The sequence below is a fragment of the Phaenicophaeus curvirostris genome, chromosome 2, assembly GCF_032191515.1.
Source record: "Phaenicophaeus curvirostris isolate KB17595 chromosome 2, BPBGC_Pcur_1.0, whole genome shotgun sequence".
NCBI classification, from domain to species: domain Eukaryota; kingdom Metazoa; phylum Chordata; class Aves; order Cuculiformes; family Cuculidae; genus Phaenicophaeus; species Phaenicophaeus curvirostris.
In genome coordinates, this window is record NC_091393.1 from 4,337,785 (window position 1) to 4,360,423 (window position 22,639).

The 22,639-nt window shown below is 37.8% G+C and overlaps 1 protein-coding gene across 6 annotated transcripts in view; it reads left to right on the top strand.

Annotated features, from left to right (window-relative positions):
- The window catches only part of USP45 (ubiquitin specific peptidase 45), a 56,175-nt gene extending 35,603 nt beyond the window's left edge, over nucleotides 1-20,572 (top strand). For 4 of the 6 annotated variants that reach the window (XM_069851137.1, XM_069851139.1, XM_069851140.1 and 1 more), the window contains exons 9-19: nucleotides 322-409; nucleotides 4,448-4,529; nucleotides 5,540-5,631; nucleotides 7,670-7,726; nucleotides 9,062-9,205; nucleotides 10,635-11,304; nucleotides 12,916-13,013; nucleotides 13,411-13,497; nucleotides 13,983-14,136; nucleotides 15,240-18,228; nucleotides 18,268-20,572. In XM_069851137.1, the coding sequence (XP_069707238.1) occupies nucleotides 322-409; nucleotides 4,448-4,529; nucleotides 5,540-5,631; nucleotides 7,670-7,726; nucleotides 9,062-9,205; nucleotides 10,635-11,304; nucleotides 12,916-13,013; nucleotides 13,411-13,497; nucleotides 13,983-14,136; nucleotides 15,240-15,373 (1,606 nt within the window). In that variant the 3' untranslated portion in view covers nucleotides 15,374-18,228; nucleotides 18,268-20,572. Of the gene's footprint in view, nucleotides 1-321; nucleotides 410-4,447; nucleotides 4,530-5,539; nucleotides 5,632-7,669; nucleotides 7,727-9,061; nucleotides 9,206-10,634; nucleotides 11,305-12,915; nucleotides 13,014-13,410; nucleotides 13,498-13,982; nucleotides 14,137-15,239; nucleotides 18,229-18,267 lie in introns of those variants that run through there. The other 2 variants (XM_069851141.1, XM_069851142.1) reach the window with 2 other exon arrangements.
- Nucleotides 20,573-22,639: the final 2,067 nt, after the last annotated feature.

The window sequence follows — 22,639 nt, forward strand, 5'->3', positions numbered from 1 at the left end:
TTTGAAAATCTTCTTTCTCTCTCCTTCATAACATTGGGACGTTTGGTGATACGGAAGTACTGGGGTGGCGTGTCAGCAAAGTGATGCTAGCGTGGATGAAACACGACTGGCTAAGCTGTATTTTATCCAAGCCATCCTGAGAGGGTCAAAATGCTGCCCAGGTGCAAGTGTTGCCTTGTTGGAGTAACTGCAACCACAGGAGAAGCTTTTTAAAGCCCCATTAGGTCCAGCAGGGATTGCGCCTACTTGTACCCTTAGCATATGACAAGGGCCTGATGTAGACTTTGTCTTATTAAGATCCTCCCAATGCTTCTTTCTTAGGGCTCCTCGATTTAAGGGCTTCCAGCAGCAGGATAGCCAGGAGCTTCTGCACTATCTGTTGGACGCAATGAGGATTGAAGAAACAAAGGTAATGTCTTTGCGTGTGCTTTTAAAGAATTTATTTGACTGTATGGTAAACTGCTAGCCACTCCTTCAATGTTCTTCGTGTTCTTTATGTTTTAAAGATATACTTAATGGAGTATCAGTGATTGGGTTTGTTTTCCCTAGAAAAATAATGACTTTTGGAAAGAGCACTTAACTATGTTCCTGTTGCTATGTTAAAGCTGCTGATTGGAATAAAAGCTCCAGTTTCAGAAAGAGCATTGTAAGTAGATCTTTAGGGATCTGAAATGTTTGCCTTTATTAAAAAAAAAAAAAAAAGACAAGAAAAGGACTTCTGCATGCTCAAGAAAGTAGAAATAGAACCTCTGATGTAGCTGGCAAAATGCATTTTAGGGCAAAGCTTTAGGGCAGAAATGAGTCAGCTCCTGTCAACGACACATAGAAGTTTTGAGCAAAAGGACATCTTTATTGATTTTACAAGACTTTTTATACCCCTTCTGGAACTGTGTTCGTACATGATTGTTTTAGCCAGAGACCAACCGTTCATAATTGGATGACTTTCTCTGTTGTAACTTCATAATTGGATGATTCCATCTGCGGCCTGGCAGCTTCCTAATCTTGTTTATTCGGCTCTTCTTGGCGCCTTCCAGCTTCTTCAAGGATACACAGGCATCTATTCAAGGCCAATGTTAGGCTCACACTCTGATTCCCCGAACCAGTCAAGGTTTCCCACAAGCTCCTAGCTGTGGACCTGCCTGTAATTTTCACTGACATCTATTTAAGTGAAAAAATTACAACAAAAATAAAGTATTGTGAAGTTGCTTCTGACTCTTGAAAGTGTGAAGGTGCTGCTTTTGATGACTTAAAATCTATATCTAAGTATGCTAAGTATGTAACATGTTATATTAAAAACATTCCTGTGTGGCTTTTCGCATGTTTCTTTTCCATCATTATCTCCGAGTCCTGCATAGTTGAGTACAAGGAAGTGCGTTTGCTTGCTTAAACTATTTTGACCATATCAGATTTATTCTGCCTGACTTAGTCTTGGAACTTTCATTTCAGATGATATTTTGATAAATAGCATTTTCTAAGCCTTATCAAAAGGGAGGCCTTAAATCTCATCCTGACCAGCATACTTCTTCCCTCTCATTCAGTAATGTGACGAATGTCATGATCCTGAGCTGAATTACGCTGGGGATGAGATACAAAGCTGTGTCTGAACCCAGTGCCTAAACTAGAGTAACACTGGATGAATCCCCATCTTACCAGAATGTTAATATATATTGGTCTTGGCAGCAGTACACTTGATTGTAAGCAGAGATGAACTACAGGGAGAAAAAGCTTAACCTTGACTTTATCAGGCTTTCAGAATTAGCTCTTGTGAACCAGGGCACACAACAGAAGCAGCTGACCTTTGTTAAGAAACAGTTGTCATGTTTTTGCAGTAGAGGGAAACTTTATTTTGTTGTTCATTGATTTTTATGTAATGAATTGTGGAAGCTATATTTGCTTCACAAACGAGGATTCACCAAAAGCAGTCCTAGAACAACTAAGCAGCTTCTCCCCGTGGGTGACTATGCTTTCCCCTCAAGTCAGTCTCCTGTTTCACCAGTGAACATGCTGTTGTTGTGATAACCTGCGTTTGTATCTCCCTCTTGAATCATTTATTGTTAGCGAGCAGCGACAGCTACAGTAGCTACCACAGAAGAGTAATGGAAGACAGTAAAAATTTTAAGTGACCTTTGGAGCAGTATTTCTGCCCCCATTGCGAGGCAGAGAGAGGTTGCTCCTTCCCTGCCCTGCAGTAATACCCCTTTGCTGCCTTTACGCTGCATTACTGCAAACCCATCTATCACCTCGGGCTGCTCCGCCACTGACAGTACTAGTAAAAGCTCTCTTTTTTTTTTTTTTGTTTAATTATCCTATGTTTTGGGTCTGTAGATGGTGTGACAAACAGCGAATGTCAGGCCCGTTGTGAGCGCCAGCCAGACACAGGCAGGAGCAGCTCTGCCTGCCTGCAGCAGCCTGTCTGCCACCAGATCAGGTAGCCAGGGGTTACAGCCACTCACCTTTCTCTTTCACACTGCTTTTAAACTTTACTCTAGAAGAGGGAGCAGTCCTGCTGAAAGGGCAGCCTGCTGCTGTGCCATCCACCTGTGAGACAGCTGAACGCAGCCGTCCCTGCCTCCCTATCCCTTCCAAGATTGTTTTTAAACCCTAGAAGTTTTCATGAGAAATGGATATGATACATAACATGTCATTAGTTATAGGAACTAACAAAAAATAACATTACGCTTTTTGCCTCTTCTCTGTGGTTTTGTATCTTGTACCTGACACCAGCACTGAATTTTTTCCTATCACTGTTAAAAAAAAGTTAGAAAGTGCATAGGTACATAAAGTGGATTTTGAAGATAAAAGCTTCTCGATACTACAATAAAGATGACATAGCGTCTGCAGTTTCCAGCAATGTGGGCCAGAGATGGTTTCACACCAGGGCCTGAAGTGGCTGAACCCTGCTGCTAATTGATTAATGTCTGCTGCCATTGTCCGCAGCACCCTGTCCATTCAAAGACTGTGTCTTTCTTTGACCTAAATAAATGGTTCAACGCGCTAATCTCAACAAAAGGGTTGCTTATGGCCCTAGACCCATTTATGGTGCTCAACTTCATGAATTACCTATTGATTAGTCCTTTTAGTATATTGTTGGCTTTAAGATGAACAAAGCTGAGCTCAGGGCGGCGGGAATTAATTCACAAGCCAGGTCACATTCTCGTAAGGTAGGACTATGACTTGGTCTGATGGGTGCCTGAACTGGAAGCCGAACCTCTGACGCTGCCTGTCATCCTAACGCTTGTGTAATCTATGGCCTGAATGTGTAGTTTGCTGCCTGCAAACAAGAGCTATTTGTTATTCTTTTCCTGTTAAGATACTGGGTTTGAGTTACTTGCAGTAGGTATGGTGTCACCATTTGTCTCTAGAATGGTACTTTGTGCCAAGAGTGACTTCAGTGACACATTTAATTATAAATGTCACTTGCACACTGACACAGGAGACACGTACATGTTACAAGAGTTTGTGGATTAGAGAGCAAGTACGTTTGCCAGGAAGAAGGGTAGCGCGGGTCATGCACACTGCAGTGTTCTGTGTCAGGGGACCTGATTCATCTTCTGCATCTCTCTCTGCAGCACGTCGGAGGCTGGGCTGAGCTGCCTTTGGTACCAGCCTGTGCAGTTCTGCTGCTAGGGTTCCCTCTCAGGAACACAGCATTTCTTTATGCCAGGGCAGCTGAGAAACAGGGTAGGGGAAGCTCCCCTGGATCTGAGGTGCAGCTACAGCTCTCCTGTATCAATTTATCTCTTACTGATTTTTCTTTCAAAAATGTAGCTTTTAGGATTTTTTGAGTAAATGTTGATGACAGTTTCATGGATTCATAAAAAGTTTTGTATTTCTCCTAAGGTTTTCTAATATAACTCTGAAATGTGCAGTGTTAGAAAATAAATAGAAATAATAAAAATACATTGACGTCTGTCTGTTAAAAGATACTTAGAATCATAGAATAGTTTGGGTTGGACCTTAAAGATCATCCAGTTCCAACCCCCCTGCCATGGGCAGGGACACCTCCCACCAGACCAGGCTGCCCAAGGCCCCATCCAGCCTGGCCTTGAACACCTCCAGGGATGGGGCAGCTACAGCTTCCCTGGGCAACCTGTGCCAGTGCCAACTTAGCTGTCAATCAGTAATAGTCCATTCTGCAGTATATTATTTCCCACCCAACAGTGGAAAAAATGGATAATATTTGTTCATTGAAAATCTCATACTGTCTTGATAACCTATTGAGCACTCTACGACAGCTTACTTATTAAGGGGAGGGAATTTCTAGATGGTTGACTACTAAGCTCATGTAGTTTTGACCCTGCTAGTGAATAAGAGTAGTTTTAAAGTATTAAATTACACTTATTTTATGGAAATAAGAGTAGGAAAAATCTAATAAAATATTAATAGTTTTTAGAATGTTTGTGCTTAAAATACGTGCTAAGTGTTTTGCCTTTTTTTTAAATTATAGCGTATACAAACTGGTATCTTAAAAGCATTTAATAATCCAACTACTAAGACAGCTGATGAAGAAACTAGAAGAAAAGTCAAAGGTATGCAACTCTATTGAAAACTTTTAATAATGCACAAGTTTTTAAATACTGTTTTCTTCAAACCTGGCTATTGCAAACAGCAATCCAAATGTACTGTAGTAATAAAATTTTTATTATGTATTATTCTAGTGCCACCTAGCGTGTATCTAAAGTTTAGAGAGCTTAATGTGTTCTGATTTATCCAGGATAAAGGCTTCCACTGTATTAATAATGCCTCTTTTAATAATAGGTGGAATTTAATTTTGTTTTCTAAAAGAGCCTGCTGCATCTTCAGGTTTTTTATATAGCCACAATTACTGTTTCACTCAGAGAAGCCGCTTTCCATAAATAAAACTTATTTCTGTCAGTTGACTGATAACTGCAACCAGTCTGAATATGACTATAAAGTCAAGATAGGGAGCTGTTACAGAAGAGGGCATGATTGGTTGGGGTTTTTTGTTGTTTTTTTTTTCCAAAACGAGAGTTTTCTGATTAATTTTTGCATGTGTTTATGCAAAAGTTCTAATTTGGGGGATTTTGTTTTAATTAAAGTTTGAATAATGATTAAGCTGTCTTGAAAGTCTCCTTCCCAAATCTGCAACATTTAAGGAATAGGGAACTATTGCAACAAGCTTTTGTCTCATTTTTTAGAGTTCTATAGCTTCAGAAACTATTTAGAAAGAATGACAGTCTGTCTGCTACCCTAATGTCTATGGCAAGGCAATACAATATTATATATACAAAGGAAAACTGAGATTTATTTAAAAGGCTTCTTCTCAAGAGATATGGTATTATTCTTCTGTTACAGTAGGTGGGGAAGGGAAGAATAAAAGGGAACCATCTCATTAAAATGTCTATTTAAATGTTGAGATAATATAGTATATGATGTATTAGTTATTGTATTGTGTTCAAAACAGTTTGAATATGTTTAACAATTGTGCTTCTGTAATATGACTTAGAATTTTGTTGTACTTATAGTGTGGCATTGGATCTATTATTTTTCACATTTAAAAAAGGCAATGTTTTTTCAGCATATGGAAGAGAGGGTGTGAAGATGAACTTCATAGATAGAATCTTTGTTGGTGAATTGACTAGCACTGTCATGTGTGAGGAATGTGAAAATGTAGGTATTCTGGAATTTGGTTTGATGTGGAATAGATCACATATTGGTTTAATTACATTGTCTTGAAAGTATAAAATTGTATGATCAATTTTATACTGGTTTGTTTGTTTGTAAAAACAAGACTTTATTGAAAGTTTCTCATTTAAAATTATTTATTCCTTCTTTAAAGCATTATCCTCCCAAACCTATGAAGAAAGGTCCTTTGAATTTAAAAAGGATTCAAGTATTGGGCTTGATTTTACATCTCACTTAAGGCTGGAGGTTCCAAATTTTATAATGATCCATGTTACACCTCAATTTTATTTGATATTTTTAAAACACCTGCCTGTCTTAAAACATAAATCCTCCTGCCTGCTTATGGAATATACCTGAAAATTGGGAATTACTTGTTTTGAATTAGTATGAGTGGGGAAATGCTAAAACTACTTCTTTTTTTCCTTGAAGTATTTTTTATAATTAACATAATAACCCTAATGAACAGCATATCCTTTCATAATTAATATTACTGACATTTCATCATAAATGCTTTCCATGATCCTTATAATTTTCTTTAACTTGGGAAGAAAAAAATCTTATTTGCATGACTTTTCTAATTGAATGTTGCATTTGTGTTTGTTTTAAAACATTGTATTTCATATTATAAAGATTAAGTAAGCCAATCAGTCTGAATAATTAAGCACAGTCTCACAGCGCCAGGTAAACTTCCCTATGTGTGATGTGCAAATTAAACATCATGTGCTACTAGCATCAATGAAGAATTTTGACTTGTATGCATTTTGTGTCTGTAATTTATTTTTTGCTGGATTTTTATATTCTGCCTGCACAGGCCTTGGGAATTTGCTAGCTGTGGCCATTTGAGGGAGCGTTTAGCATTTGCTTTGCTTTGCCTGCATTGGCAAAGGTATTTTTGACTTAACGTTTGTTCATGCAAACTCGCTCTCTAGAGGAATCCTTTGAACGTTGCTCATCAGGCAGTCAGTCATCATAGTTACAATAGTTTCGATCTCATTTATTGCTTTACCAAAACCTAAACTATGCCGAGTCCCTCACACAACAGGTAGAAGTAAACCTCGAGTCCACATGAAATGTTGCAGTTGGAAAATAGGGTCACAAATGAAAGAGAAGGGCAACAAGGACAACAATTGAGAGCGTGACTGTGTTCAGTAACCTTCATGTACCATATGATATTTATATATTTTTTTTAAGGCTTTGTTTTTCACAGTCTTTCCAGAAGTAAGAAAAAGTCACTTTTGGAAGGAATTTGATAACGGCAAGGGGGAGAACTTAAGAAATAGGCTTGGACGAGATATTCTAGTCATAAAAGCAGATGGAAAGTGCCGAGAGAGAGTGTCATTAGTTGCCAAATATTTTCAGTTTCAGCTTAGATTTTATATGGGTTATAGACAGCAAAATAAAACTTCAGTACAGAAAAGAAGATTGTGGGTTTTTTTCAGCCCCTATTTTTCCAATGATTTGATTTATTTTAACAATTACTAGTATATATTATGGTGTGAAAGATTCTAATAAGTCTTTTGGCTGTAACCAGTAAGCCCAACATAATATTTTCTGAGAGCATCACGTAAGAATCTGTCATCTAATTATCATTAACGAGTTCTTGCTGCTTAACCACGTATGAGGTCAAACACCTGTGTGGAAGTGTCCAGGGTCAGAAAGCCCTACAAGTAACCTTTCTGCACAATTTCTGCATTTAGAAGGCCCACAGGACTTGAAAACCTGTCTTGAGCTTAGAAAAACTGAGCACCACGCTGCTTCTAGGTCCAGTTCATATCCAGATGAATGGCCTTGCCCTTTGTGTCTGTGTGCTGATTTTTTGTGCAATGTTAGAAAGAAAATTAGAACTAACTTGAACATTTTTAATGAAAAGGATGTGGGAAGTTCTTCACTGTAGTTGGATACATCTTGAAACTAATTAGCTTTTTGTATAGTTTCTGATAATCTGATATTAAAAAAGAGAGCTGTGTGCTAAACCCATACGTTGTTGCTCACATTTAGTATGTATTTTCTCTTTTTCTTCAAGATTTCAACAGTAAAAGAACCTTTCATTGATCTTTCACTTCCTATAATAGAGGAGAGGGTAAGAAACAGAATATGTAATAAATAAGTATCACTTCTGGTGGATTATTTTTATATACCTTTATGGAGTTGTTTATGGATATACACACAGTTTTGATTTCAAGCCCAAAAATGTATGTTTGCCCATAAATATGAGTATTATCATACGTCTGTTGGTTACACGATTTTATTTATATAGCCATGCAATGTCATATGTGCATATATATTTAAATTAGTCCAAACTCTGGACAAATGACCTTTGTAATATACATTATATGTAGGTCTGAGATTAGCATAATTTATCAGTATTTTTAGTACATACTTGTATGAACAGAATCATTATAAACTTCTGGTTTTAAGGTCCAAAATGTTAGATTCTAGCCTGTTGGTTTGCATCTAGAGAACCTGAGTCCCTTGGGCTGAAGTGCACCTATGGCATGAGGCAGTGTAAAAATGGATAGACTTCAAATATATTTATTCTGGTGTTTTCAGCATTTTACAGAATGCCCCCATTAGCTGCAGAGGAACTGTGTCCCTTTGAAGGCATATATTCTGGTTTTGTGGGCCTTGGGGTTTTCAATTGAGAGTAGGAGGGGTGGGTTAGGAGAAGGCTCTTGCCCTATCCTTCATGTGTATTTAAGGGAGAGTATTTAATGTAATGTAATGGATAAAAGGTATTTGACTCCAAACACCCATTTTGCTTATAAAAAATGATTCATCTTTGTTGCTGCATTGAGTGCAGATGTCTATGGGAGTTAAAGCCTTAAGAACATTCTGAGTATCTGGGCCACTGTGCTTCCTGGCTGACATGTAACATGCAAACTTCATGGGTTCTGTTTGAGAGAGGGATCTGCTGGCTTTTAGCTATTGCTGCACTTACTTGAGGATGTGCATTACTTTATGGTCATCTCTTTCCTTTATAGTCTAGATATGCTGCTGCCATCACTGTGATGGGGGATGTGCAGCAGCTCCTTCATCATGTCATAAAGTGGGAGGCTGCATGAGAGACCAACTTCTGGAGAGCCGTGTCCCCTTTGATAAATTCACAGCTTGTACAGCTACACATGTGCTTATACAATACTACAATAGAAGATATGATATGTATTCTGTACAGGAATCTTCTATCCTTCCTATTTCTTGTGGCTCTCAGTCAGTCATTCAAAGATGTTGACAGTATATTTATGATAAATAAAATTAGAAAGTAGTCTTATACCCCAATTCAAGTTAATTTGATTTATGTAGGTTACTATTTTCTAAAGTAACAGAGAAAAACCTACCTACATTCATCTTTTCTGTAGGTTGCAAAGGAATATAAAATTGGTATATTCCTTTCCTAATTTTCTGTCTAATTTCTTAGGTTGCAAAACCCGTGCCTTTGGGAAGAACAGGTAAAGGTAAAAGCCTACAAGAGGCAGATCTTGGTCAGTGTAACTGTTCTTCTGTCACTGCACTGAATAATCAACCCAAAATTGTCAAGAAACATGCTGTAACAAAAGATAAGGTGAGAACTTAAATGCTTGCACTAACCAGTCATCTTGAGATTATTCTGAAGATCCTAGACTTACAGGAGGGTGGAATTTTGACACCTGTCAATGGAGGCATTACACATATAGCTGACATAGACTTGTTTTTAAATAATTAGGCCATTATTAGAAGTGTGAGAAAGGACATTCATGGGGAACCATTTAGTTTTTGGTTGCAGGGTTTTGTTTGTAAGAAAAAAAAGACATTTGCAAGTTAGTTTCAATTCATGTTGCTTTTGGTTTTGTTGCCTGCTCTTTTTTTGTTATCCTCTTAGTTTGTTTCTGGTTGCAATCACAGGAACTGTAATGATGGCTAAGCGAGCAAGCAAATCTGCATTGGTGCCATCCAAGGGATGAGTTGGTAGTGGGTACAACAAAAACAGTACCTACCAGAGAGTCTTGGAGATGGGGAACATGGTTTCCATGATCCACCTGGCCTTCAGCAACCTGAGGACTTGGGAGCTGAGTTCAGCTGGAATTCTTGAGGACCATAAATAGTCTCCTGAACCAAGTCTTCACGCTCTAAACACATGTGAAGAAAAGATAGAACAGAATAACCATATGAAAAAAGGACAGGAGTAGAGAATGAGACAGAAGTTAAAAAAGCAAGTATGGTGGAAACAAAGGAAAGAATGGTGGAAAGAGGGTGCAGACACTGATTGTTACAGGTAAAATGGCCTAAAACTGTTGGGGTGAATGGAAGGATTCCCACTTGCATCACTAGAATTTTGATCCAACTTTGATAAAGGATAAAGTGAAGGGGAAGGAAAGTTGCTTAGTTCTTTTGGAAAGAAGCCAAATGAAAGAAAAGAAACATGAATACATATAAAACACTTAAAATCATTGCAGCTTTTAGTTGGTTTTGGTTTTAAATACATAGTAGTAGTTTTCTGTGGCAGCAAAATCGGTTTTCTTTCCTTCTTGCAATCTTGATAAAAACCACCAACTTCAGGCAATACGCAAATTAGCAAACACGACTAGGGGTGATTTATTTAATTCTAAGACAAATGTCCACAAGCCAAGTTGAATTTTCTTCTGGAGCTGCTCAGCAGCTAAGGCCTCTGATGGGCAGCCGGGGGCCTGGCTTAAACTTGAGAACCTTTTGAAAGCTTAAGTTCAATTAAATGAGTAGCACTTCAGGTGTGCCATCCACAACTGTCACAAAGTGAATGTATCAGTTGTGGGAGGTATTGATCTCTTAGCTGACTGGGGTGTAGGTTTCTAATCCTAAATTAGTTTAAAAAGATCTTAAGGGGATCAAGTAGCTTAAAATGTGAGAGATGGAGAATAGAAAATAATAGGTTTAATTTGCTTTGAAGTTGTCATGTTTCAAAAGTTGCGTTAGATCATAGATCTGTTTTCTGTTTCTTCCCTGTAAAACTGAAATAATAATGCCATAATTTACAGAATCAACTGAACCAGGAAAGACGGCTTGGCAGAAAAGCTTCCTCAAATGAAGAAGAAAGAAGTCCTGTTATCATGCAGGAAAAAAACAAAAAGCTTGAGCGGGATGGTAGCTCTGGCATCCCGTACTCTAAAGATACGACTGCTGACTCCACTGTAAATGGAAGTCAGACGGATGGCAGTGAGAAGGAAGCGAGCCGCTCTGAAAGCAGCTTTGATGCAGACAGTGAAGCCTCAGAAAGTGAAAGTGCTTCTAAGCAAACAGTTTTCAGCCCATCCAGCAATGTGTCTGGTTTGCATGTCAACCACATAAATGTTAAAGTACCACACAATAAACCAAGTGACGGTAATGATGAGGTGATTTCCAGTGCCATATCCAAACTCAGCTTCTGTGATACTAGAAATGAAGACAAAAAATTGAACCGTGCAGATCCAGCATTAGGTTTATCAAATAATTCCATGTTCTCAGTAGACAAATCTCCACTATCCCAAAACCCTCAAAATGCTTTCCAGACACTTTCCCAAAGCTACACAACCAGCTCAAAGGAGTGTTCTGTTCAGTCCTGCCTTTACCAGTTCACCTCTGTAGAGCTCCTAATGGGGAATAACAAGCTTTTATGTGAGAGCTGCACAGAAAGGAAACAGAAGCATCAGAAGAAAACCAGCTCCACAGGTAAAGAGCTTCCATCTGTCTGGACTCTGCAAAGTTGCCACTGGAAACCTGTGGGTTGCTCCTGCACGGGCCTCCCCCTTGTGGCTAAATAGAAAAGCTTCCCCAAGCAAACTTGTAACAAAACTTCATCCCCAGAAGGCAATAAACCAAAATTTTATTTGAGAATATAATTATAGATGTAACTTAAAATTCACTTTGCATGTTTTCTTTATTTTATCCCAGGTAACTAATTTAAAGATTACTATAAAGTGCATAGGTTCATAATTCGATATTAAGCTTCGCTGCTGTTTCTGTTCTTTACAGTCCTAGAAGCATTGAAATAAATGCTGTAATATTTAGCTCTAGCAACTTACATCTCGAGGAAGTAATGTAATTAAGTATGTAAGAGAAGCAAAAAAAGACAATCATAATGAAGAAGGAAAAAAAATTTAAAAGATTTATAAAAAGGGAAATGAGAGGGAACTACCTGCTTGTGACAATCTTTTCCTTGATGTTTATGTAGCTCAGGCAGACCATTAAGGTTCAATGAGTAAGAAAGACTGTTTAAATATAATGAAAAATTTTTAAAAAGGACTGGAGAATTTTTTTGATGCATAATAAATCAGAAAGATGTAAAAATTAAGCTCTTCTGATTATTTGTAAGTAAAATAGAAAGGGAAGACTTACAGTAAGAAAAAATTGCCTGTTTTCTGTGCATTTCTAGTTATCTGGAGAGACAGAAATGAAGCATGAGCAAATTCAGAAAAATTAGTTTAAAAATAGTATTTTATAATCATTCATTTATAATTTTTTGTACTGAGAATAAGTGGTATTTAAATAATATGGCACTGTGAAAAAATAAAAAAAGGAAAATCTAATAATTATTGAATTTTTTTCCTTCTAAACCAAAAGATTTAAGAAGTCACCTACTTTCACATTAAATGCTCCGTTCTACCTCAAATGAAATATTTTCCTTTGTATGTGTATAAACCCAGTAAATCAATGAATTATTCAGCATCAAAGTGCTGGTGGCTTGTTCCCTCTTACTATGTCACTAACCACTGAGCTACTTCTGCTAAGAACCCTGATTTCAATTCCCTCTGCACAGCAGAGGCTTGTTTTGAGGCTTCCTGAAGCAGAGTCTCTCTCCCCTCAGGCCTTTCTCTTAAAGTATGTAGTCATTCAGAAAGAACTGAATAATGGAAAGTTAATGTCTATCTTAATGTTTAGGACATTAGTTTAGATGAAGAGACCTGTGCTGTTTGTTTCTCATTCCAGCGATCATCCATGTATTTCAGTTGAAATGGTTTTAACAAGAAATGTGGGTGCTATAGGTGAGCTTTAGGTATCTCAGTGTGCAAGCTGACCAAGATAGTGTACACGCTTCCAACTTTTGATCCAGTTTGCACAGGATGGGCTAAAATAATGCTCAGATTTGACAGGTGATGTTTATTAAAACCAAGAGAAGTGAGAAAATATTTTTCTATTACTCCAGAAAATTTCCCTCGGATTTTATACAACATGTACAAAATCATGGCAACATCGATCTATTCTGTCAGATGTTAAAAAAAATGCTTAAATTCTGTGTGACTGCCCTTGGTTCACATATTATTTTGATATTCATAAATACAGAAAAGAAAATGGAAGGTGTCTACACAAATGCTCGGAAACAACTGCTGATTTCTTCAGTTCCTGCTATTCTTATTCTGCATCTGAAAAGATTCCACCAGGTAAAAGGCCAACACTCCCCCCCGGCCCCCCCGCCCATATGTTTCTCTGCCCCACTGGCAAACAAGCAGTTCTTTAACTGTCATTGTGCTCACTAATATTTGCTTTTTATATGGAGAACTGGTAGAACTGCTATTTATTTCTGTTCTGAAACACGCTAATACCTGTCTAATACCTTCAGGGTGCATTGAGCCATTCAGATGTATCCAGGCAAACCTGTTACATGCCCATCATGCTTACGTGTAGCAGGCTCTGTATTGAAAACAAAGGATGTTCAAATCGGTTACAATCTTATTCTTTGGTTTGGTTATTTTAATAGCATAGTAATACATTTCAGCTTTAAAAAGCTTCCTATTAAAAATTCTTACTGTACAGTCTTTTTTTCCTTTTCTTTTGAAGGCTGGTTTGAGTCTACGGAAAGTAAACAGGCATGTGGATTTCCCTCTGATTTTAGACTTGGCACCATTTTGTTCTGCACTGTGCAAGGTACACATTTCAAATCTTTATTTCTATTGCACTTCAACAGTTGTTGTCCTGAGTGCAAGTTAAACTGGATGGATGAAGATGATGATGATTATTCCTTCCTTTTCTAGAGAAATTATAGAGTGAATGTTTTCAAATAGTATCCTGAGATCAGAATTGTAACTGATTGAAATTTCTGTCATATCAAGGCTATTGCAGATGTTAGCTAGTACCAGTTAAGCTGTAGTGCCTGATGGTGTTAGTGTATCTAACAGTATTAAGTGTATCTAACTATCTAACAGTATTAAGGAAAAGTATTGCTGCTTCCAAGGCAGGTGAATGCAGTGAATAAACTCTTGAGTATTTATAATAGACGTATTTCACCCTTGGAAATGCCGTAGATGTCTGTTTGCTTCTTTTAAAGTAATACTGTTGAAAACTAGTTAAAATGCCTGTAAAATAAATCATTAAATAATTTATCTTTGTTTTCTGTGTTTCTGGGAATGCAGAATGTTACGGATGGTGCAAGAGTGCTGTATAGCCTTTACGGGATAGTGGAGCACAGTGGCTCAATGAGAGGTGGCCATTATGCTGCATATGTGAAAGTCAGGACACCCTCCAAGAAATTACTAGAGCATATTTCTACCTCTAAAAATGTTCTAGGTATGTACAAACAAAGCCTCCTTTCTCTGTGAGTAACACCAAAAGCAGCCACTGGCTACGGCTCTTTATCTCTAAGGGTATTTATAGCAAATAATTGGTTTAGCTTAGAGTATTCTGTTATTTTTAGGGCCAGAAATCTTTTTTTTCTGTTACACCCAGTACATGACTACTTCTGTATTAACTGAGCTGAGTGGATATTGGAATTTTTGTTTCAGTTATTAAAACCATAACTTATGGAAAGTTCTCCTCTCTTTCCCAGTCAAAATAATACATGAAGATGAATAGTTGTACCCTGTAAAATGTAATTATTTGGCATATTTGTTGTTTGAAAATATTCTAGTACAGGAGCCAAATCCATGAAAATGTAAGTTAAATTTTCTGTATATTTGAGCATTACACCTATTTTAAGATTGAAAGATTTTTAATGCTTAAAAATCTGGAATACTCTGGGTTACTGTGAACAGCAAGAAGCTTTTTCATGGAGAATACAAGGTTCGCTATAGATTTTCTGTTGGTGTTTTGATAACAACACATTAGTTCTTAGTAATGTATTTTGGATATGCAGAACAAAATAAGATTCTAGGATAGAATCTGTTAGTGAATGATTTGTGGAGGCTAGAATGTTGAGCTGTCAGAGTAAGGCAAATATATTCCTATTTCCCTTAATGACAGGAGTGAGAACCAAGCCCTATCCTGTCTGTCCTGTATAGGCTCATTTCCCAGACGGACATTTCTTTAATATTATTTTTGAAACAGAAGTCTCCCTCAGTTCTGTGCTTCCCTTGCAATGATTATTTGATCAGATTAGATCTTTTTGTGTTCCTCATTTCACACCGGCCATCTTTGGAAATAGGATTCTTTTTTTCTGGGTCAGAAATACACTGCGATGACAGCGTACGTTTGTCAGCATTGTCTTCCACCAGTTTCTCTTACAGTACTTTTTGACGTGTAAATTTCTGACTACAAGTACTAGACTGCATCTTAATAATGAGTTATTCTTGTGGGATAGAAGCATTCTCTTGCTTTTTGAAATATCCATTGTATTTGTTCGGTGATTATGTGAATGACAAGAAACACAGCTTCTTTTTGCTTTTGCATTTCAGGTTTAAAAGAAGCTGTGGGAGCATCAGGAGGACAGTGGGTGTACGTTAGTGATGCCCATGTTCAGATGGTTCCAGAATCAAGAGTACTAAATGCACAAGCATATCTACTTTTTTATGAAAGATTATTACTATGATTCTCAACAGGTTAATTTAAAAGACTGGTAGCAATTATTTAGCTTATTGTCTTTAAAGCTGCCATGGTAAGAGTACCTGTAAATATTGTGCCTTTATCTTGTAGAGAATTTGTCATCTGTTGATTATGAATTTCAGTCAAGCTATTATAAATATTTGGATGGTTCTCTTAAAAGTACACACTTTGCCAGACATTTAAAACTCCTGAGTTTGTTAAAATACAGTACCATTAGAATGTAAGATGATGCCCTATTCCTCTGAGGTCTGTGGAAAGTTTGTTCTTAATTTTAGTAAAGATAATCTTTCATCCATAGTTCTAGAACAGTTGAGAATAAAAATGATAGTGTTAAGTGCCTGGATTTGCTGGTGTACAGTAGCAATATAAAGTATTTAAACTTCTCATGACCTTTTTTCCTTCCCATCACTGGGCTGGATGTCAGCTGTTAAGATTTCAGCAAAAAAGAACCTGTCTAATCGTGTCGCTACCACATGTAGGAATTGGAAAGCAGTGTGCTTCCAGGATGGAGTAACAGCAGCTGCCTCTGGGTAGTGCTGCAGTGGGAATTGATGGGGAAAACGTGGCTTTGATGAAGTGACAGTGAATCCTCAGATAGCTGGTACCCTTTCAGGTCTCACTAGCTGGCAGTGGTATAGCAATGTACTCCTGTTTTAATATATATTTGGTGTGCACATGTATATCCTCTGATATACACACACCGTAAATCCATAAATATATATTATCATTTTACCTACTAGGAAAAAGAATTGAATATAGTTCTGTATTTAGTAAATTTTAAACTTCAAAATTATGACAATGTACAGCATATAAGCTTATGTATGAAGATATATGGGGTTTATGTGTAACTGAGTAATTCTGTTACTTTTGGTTCTAAACATGAATTTGTTTATCTGTTCCTGAATACTTTTCTCACAGGAGCAATAAACTATAAATTATTTTTGCACAGTGTGTGTGCAGTGGACAGTAAATGATTTTTGCCCTTGGATACGTGTCTGGACTGCCCTTTATCATCAGTGGAGGACGATACCTGTCCTCGTGGCTGAACTTGTTTCTGTATCCTGTTTGACTGCCTGTTTTGAGTTGTTAATTCCTTTGGTAATTTCTCATTTCCAACCTGGAGAGTAATCAATAGATTTTAAGGTCAAAATCTGATGACTGCTTTGAAGCTATATGGTAATTTGTTTGTTTAATAAGCAATTACCTAAATACAAATTACTTACATAACAGTTCCATCCTGTCCAACTTGTTGTTTGGTAGAGAAGAAACTCTGTTTATTTCTGCTTACTGTTTCCATTTATGACGTGGGTTTTGGTGAAAAAATATGCTGTCCCTCTTAGTCTCTCTACCACCTGTTGTCATACCTACTTGCATGACTTTCCTGTTCTGTTTCACAGCTTTCTGCATTCACTCTTTTGCATAAGAAAACAGCAAACCCCATCATAGCTGATTTTCTCGGGCTGCTGAGGTATATTTTATAGCCATGTTACTTGTACATACCTGCACAGGCACTAGGGATCGTTACGCAGTACAACTGATAGTCATAACAGAGTGAGGATTTTGTGTTCCAAAGGGAAGCTCCTCTGTGTAGGTCAAAATTAAGCTATGCATTTTGGCCAAGACAATAATTTTTCCCCTCCACGGATTCAGATTGTCTCGTTCTACCCAAAAGTAAAACCAGGAAAACCAAGCATTCAGCTTTGGCCATCTGTATTCCAGCTGAACACACCTTAACCTGAGTCTACACTAAGAAAGAAAGAAAGAAATGAAAATCACATTTAGATTGGAGTTGGTGAAAATGTTAGTTGTCTTTTACCTCCTTATTTTCCCACATCTCTCCTTCATCCACCTACACACAACTTCCCCCTCTTTGTATATAGATGATCAAACCACAGAATTCTGGGTAAAAATCACAGCAAATACCAACTGAGTTTCACTTTCATGACACGGTCTTGCTAGGAGACCACAGATGGAGTGTATTTCATCCACCAGAAAGCCAAAAGACTTGACTAGATGAGGCCTGAAGTTCCTGGTTTTGCTAACATCTTTGAAAATACTGAACTTAAGTATCTATATTAACCTCCTACTTTTTAGCCCTGATCTACCTCCCTAGAGTACAAAACTAGGAGAGAAATGGAACAAGGTTCTTAACCTGTATTTTCTTAATTTTAATGCTGTTTTCAGGAAACTCTTGAGATGGTCTTCACTTCTCTTTAGCTGGAGTTCAGACACTGTTTGGACTGCTGCAGTCTTCCCAAGTGGACATACTGACCAGGATGCCATGAAAGATGCTGGTGGGATTATTTCCTCATTAAGAGCCAGGAAATGTTTCCTTGCTATGCATGTATTTTATAGAACATGGAGAGAAAATGGCATGGAAAAAAAAGTGAGTGCCCTTGTCAAGAGACAGCCATCACTGTTGCCCCTGGATGAGGCTTCCGAGTTGAAAGGAAAAATGTTAGTAGCAACTCCAGTAAGTTCAGAGTCAGGAACACATATGAAAATATTATAGGAGATATTCTGTGAAAATGAGGGCCACAGGTGAAGTTACAACTTTAGAATGAAGAATTGATGACTAATGAGAGAACGTCATACACAATTTTAGACGCAAGTCACACTTGATGACATTGACACTTCATGATTTGATGACTTGACACACTTCAAGACATGGGGGATTTTTGCAGCAAAATCTGGCTCCAAAGGAAGTGATTGTACACAAACGTCCATACTGAGGACCTCTTATACATCCTTATCAGGAGTTGCAAGAGAAGGTCAGAGCATTCTAGGAAAACAGGAATGTACATCCTGTATATTTGCTAAAGTGTTAAACGTGAAACTAGAGTCTATTTGCAAAGTCTAGGAACTCTTAGTTCCCTGCAGCTGCCAGATGCGTGCACAGTGCTGAACAGCTGTGTGTTTTCAGAATTTACTGAAGGGCTCTGAAGTTGAAGACTCTCCTTTAAGTATCTTGGTACCAGACCAAAAGTCTTTTCAGGCCTTACAGCATCTACTCTCCATTGAGGTACACCATGCCTTTGTGGTCCCACACACCTTGAGAAAGTGCAATAGCTGCCTTCTTCATGTGGAATAGTTCAGAAATGGCTTTCTCTTTGTTCCACCCTTTGCTTCTCATAAGGGCACCACTGTTTTCTTTATCTCTTTATGTTTTGAGGGATCCACAAGCCTCTGTCAATGCCTTTTGCTTCATCAATCCATAACCATTACAAAATGTTTCCCAATCCCATCAGTTGCATTCCATGAAGTAGCAAAAGAAGAGCTACTGTAATGATAGTCTTGCCTCTCCCTATGCAGCTCTACCTGCAGATGGCAATACAGGTATCTGAGGAAAGCTGAGACTCCTGAGCAGCTCTCTGCTCACCAGTCACAAGCCTTTAGAACAGTGAGAAAGAAAGCAAAGTAAATAGCTCCTCACTTTTCAATAAGAAAACCTAATTTTTGAGAAGTTCTTGATTTGCATATGGTTAACTGGAACTCTACGAAAGTTTCCCCAGAGTGGAGGCATCAGCGAAGATGGCTGTACCAGCTAAAGAGTTGGTCCAGGTTATAGATTTCTCCTCAGAAAGAACTTTATCTTTGGATTTATATACCATTTGTGGTAAATATGGCAAAAAGTGACAGGGAGCAGATTTATTATACTAGCCTATTTACACCAATGTGTGTACAGACATCAAGATTATATAAGTCTGTTCTCCCAAGAGAGGGCTACAAATAGTTTGTGGTGCAGGAAAACCAACTCTAAAGGTCTCTGCTCAAAATGTGGGCACTGTAATCATCATTGTTTAGAAAACAAAATTCACACAGTCTGCCAAACATTCCACGCTTGTCCCCATCTGCGCCCTCTGCCAGTGAAGCGTTCTTGCTTATGGATTTCAAGTGGTAGCAGGTGAGAGTGGTTTATAAATTCATTAAAAGCCTAAAATAGCTTAACTTCACCATTTGCTTCTCTTTAGACTTCTTTTTTATAGTAACACAAACAGAATCCTAAAGGGACATGGAATTATTTCATCTACATTCTCAAGCCATTATAAAAGTCTTATTTGAACATCTTGGTAATGAATGGAAGATTTGGAAATGAATCATTTCTTGAGGTGAAATATTAAGAAGTATTAAATGGGAATAAAGAAAGCATTTGAATACAACTCTTAGGTTAGCAAAAATTAGCAAATCCAATTTTAATTAAAAAGTGGTAGCATACTTCACAAAACAGCTTCACAGCAGTCTTGATTAAACAAAAATTCTATATTCCTGTTTTCATCATCAGAAGACATTTTTACTGTGCTCTGTACACACTGATGTGTTTGTACAAAGATTTGTACATCTGCATGAGAGATGCCACTAATTTTCAGTAGAACCATTTCAGTCTAATTGTTTTAGAATGGATTGTATTTGCTGCTGTATTTATTTTCTGTCTTAGGATGTCATTTTGCCAGTTGTCTTACCTGTTTGTACCTCTCCCGTTGGCATATAAACAGGCTGCAGAAACAGTGGGAAAGTGATTATTCAAAATTACTCAATATCTATTTTTTTGTAAACTGAAATGATAAAATATATTTTCAGACAGAAGTCTGTTAGTGCAAATCAAAACACTTCCTGTGCGTATTATATCAGACATCTAAGTGAATTTTTTGTTATAATAAACCAACTGCAATGCATTGTAACTACTGTAAGACTACTTGGTATACATTTCATTTATATAAAGTTATAAATATGCGTCTTCATTGATATTAGCAGAAAAACTATTTTAAAGTGTGAATAGTGTTTCATACATCTATAGCAGTGTCCAATATTTTTCTAGTACAAAGTATAAAGGTGCAGTACTGCTTTTAAAATAAAACAGAAAAGCATTTGTTTTAAGTAGGTTTATGATTTCTTACCACGAACCTCATTGCTTTGTTAGGGTCATGTTTTGGTTCTGAGCTGTGTAACCTGGGGATTATTACAGTGAACTCTGTAATGAAACCACCATGTCAGCAGCAGCCATTCCCAGTTTATCCATTTCACAAAGTTAAGTTCCGATTCTGCTGTCATTTATGCAGGGGAATAATCCCCAATATGTTTCTATGTGCTTGCACTGACACAAAAGACAATCCAAGTAATCAAAAAAACCTTGTTGCTAAGTAAGAAATACTTGTGAGCAATAAATCAAGCATGTTTAAAATTTTCATCTTGTTTTCATTCATTTACTTTTTTTCGCCTTTGAATTAATGGTCTAAGTCTACTCTGCAGGTATTTAAACAATAAATAATATTTTTAGACCTTTACTACAGTACTGACACATTTTACACTTTATTTGTAATCTCTAATTCCAAATGTTACTAAGTAAACAGGGCCTTAAGCACAGACTGTATTTAAAAACAAAGCCAAAAGTCTGATCAGTTTTTCGCTCTATCCCAGGTACTTTAAGAAGTTTCTGAGAACAAAGCTGCCATTTGTCTCCTATTCATTTTGTGTTTTTCTCTCTTTTATATATTGTTTGACAGATGTATAAATAAAACATCCAAACATTTGGAGAACTGTATTGTTTAAATATGAGCTGTACGTTGTACAACCGAGTTCACAAAGCTTCCATTTTTTCCCCCAACTGAAGAGAAAATATTTTTCCCTTTAATTTTGTGTCACAACTTCACTACACTTGGAAGAGCCACCAGAGATGACTCCCTAACTTCGAGCACTTAAGCTACACCGCTTGTAACCCCTGCCTGACCACCCATTGCATAGGTCATAGATTAAGAGGCAGTTCACTCCCTTTACAAGGACCAAGTTCTGTAACTCTGTGATAAAACCAGGACCAAGAATGGGTCCCTCTCCCATCCCCAGTTTCAGTAGTTTCATACCTGCACATCCGCTAAATATCCCTCAGGGTTCCAGCTCTGTGTCAGAAGATGCTGAACAGACTTGAAACTTCTGGAGCACTGCTGGCCACGGAAAGCATTCATGGTCCAGCCACTGCACCACAAAAAGGCAGAAGTCCTTAAGACTTAAGTTAACAGTAATACATAGTGTAAGGGGCACCAACAAATCTTACAATGAAATAGTACATGAAGTAAAGCACAAGTTTCTTGAAGCTTTCAAGTCTCTGTAGATTTATAGACGTTAAATTTATTTTGTACACTCCATGTGGGTATTAGCATTCCTTTATCCAGTGATCAGAGACATTATGGATGCTTCAGGCATTTACACCACATGATGCTGAAGGAAGGAAAGGAAGTGATCACAGTGGTAAGTAATGTGCTAGCCAATGAAAATCCCTGTTTCACAAAACGCAATGCAACCACTAAGCTTTTGCCCACAGAATCAACCTCAGCGTTGATACAAGAATAGCTATTTACCAGGGATGGTTTGAGTTTATCTTCATGCATAAAATACGATAATAATTTCAAGGTAAACCTTATGATCACTTAAAAATTAATTTGGATATTCTGAAGAAACTACTTAAAAGAATTATCCTGCTCCATGAATGCTCCAGATATGCATCCGCTGACCTGAGACAGCACCGATACCCTGCAGCGTGTGAGGTACCTGCACATCCCAGTGCGGCATCGCTGCCCGGAGTCACATCCCCTTCATGAAGCAGCCGATACAAGGAGCAGTTGCTGTTACAGAAAGTGGAGGAGAGCGGCAGAGGTTGTGCAGCGAAGCCGTGGATGCCCCATCCCTAGGAGTGTTCCAGTGCCAGGCGGGATGGGTCCTTGAGCAGCCCGGCCTGGTCCAGGTCTGACCTGTCCCTGCCCCCGGCTGTGCAGCGGAACTGGGGGATCTCTAAGGTCCCTTCCAACCCAAACCATTCTAGGATTCTATGATCCTATTATATTTTTGATTAGAATTACATTCCATCTAAGCAATTGTATTTTTTTTAAATTAGACAGAATGTCCTTCTGATCGTATGTTTTGTTTCAAGCAGTGTTTTTTTCAGACACTGTTCATTCTTTGAAGATGATGAAGTCTTGTGGGAGGTGTGATCTGTGCTGTGTCTTCTGTAATCACCTCTGCTTGCAGCCTTTCCCCATCCCAAACACAAGGTCAGGCAGAGCTGGAGCCAGTGCCACATCAGGAAGAGTTTTGACTGTTGTGAAGTTGATAATAACAGTAAAATTAGTCCTTGGAAAGTAACAGAATAGGGATAAGATTTTTGGGAAAACTTAGACCCATGCATGTAAGTGGGAAATATATCCTGGAACCAGCTCTTGTCTGGCTGCACACGATGGATGGAGACTGCTCCCTCGCCCTGATA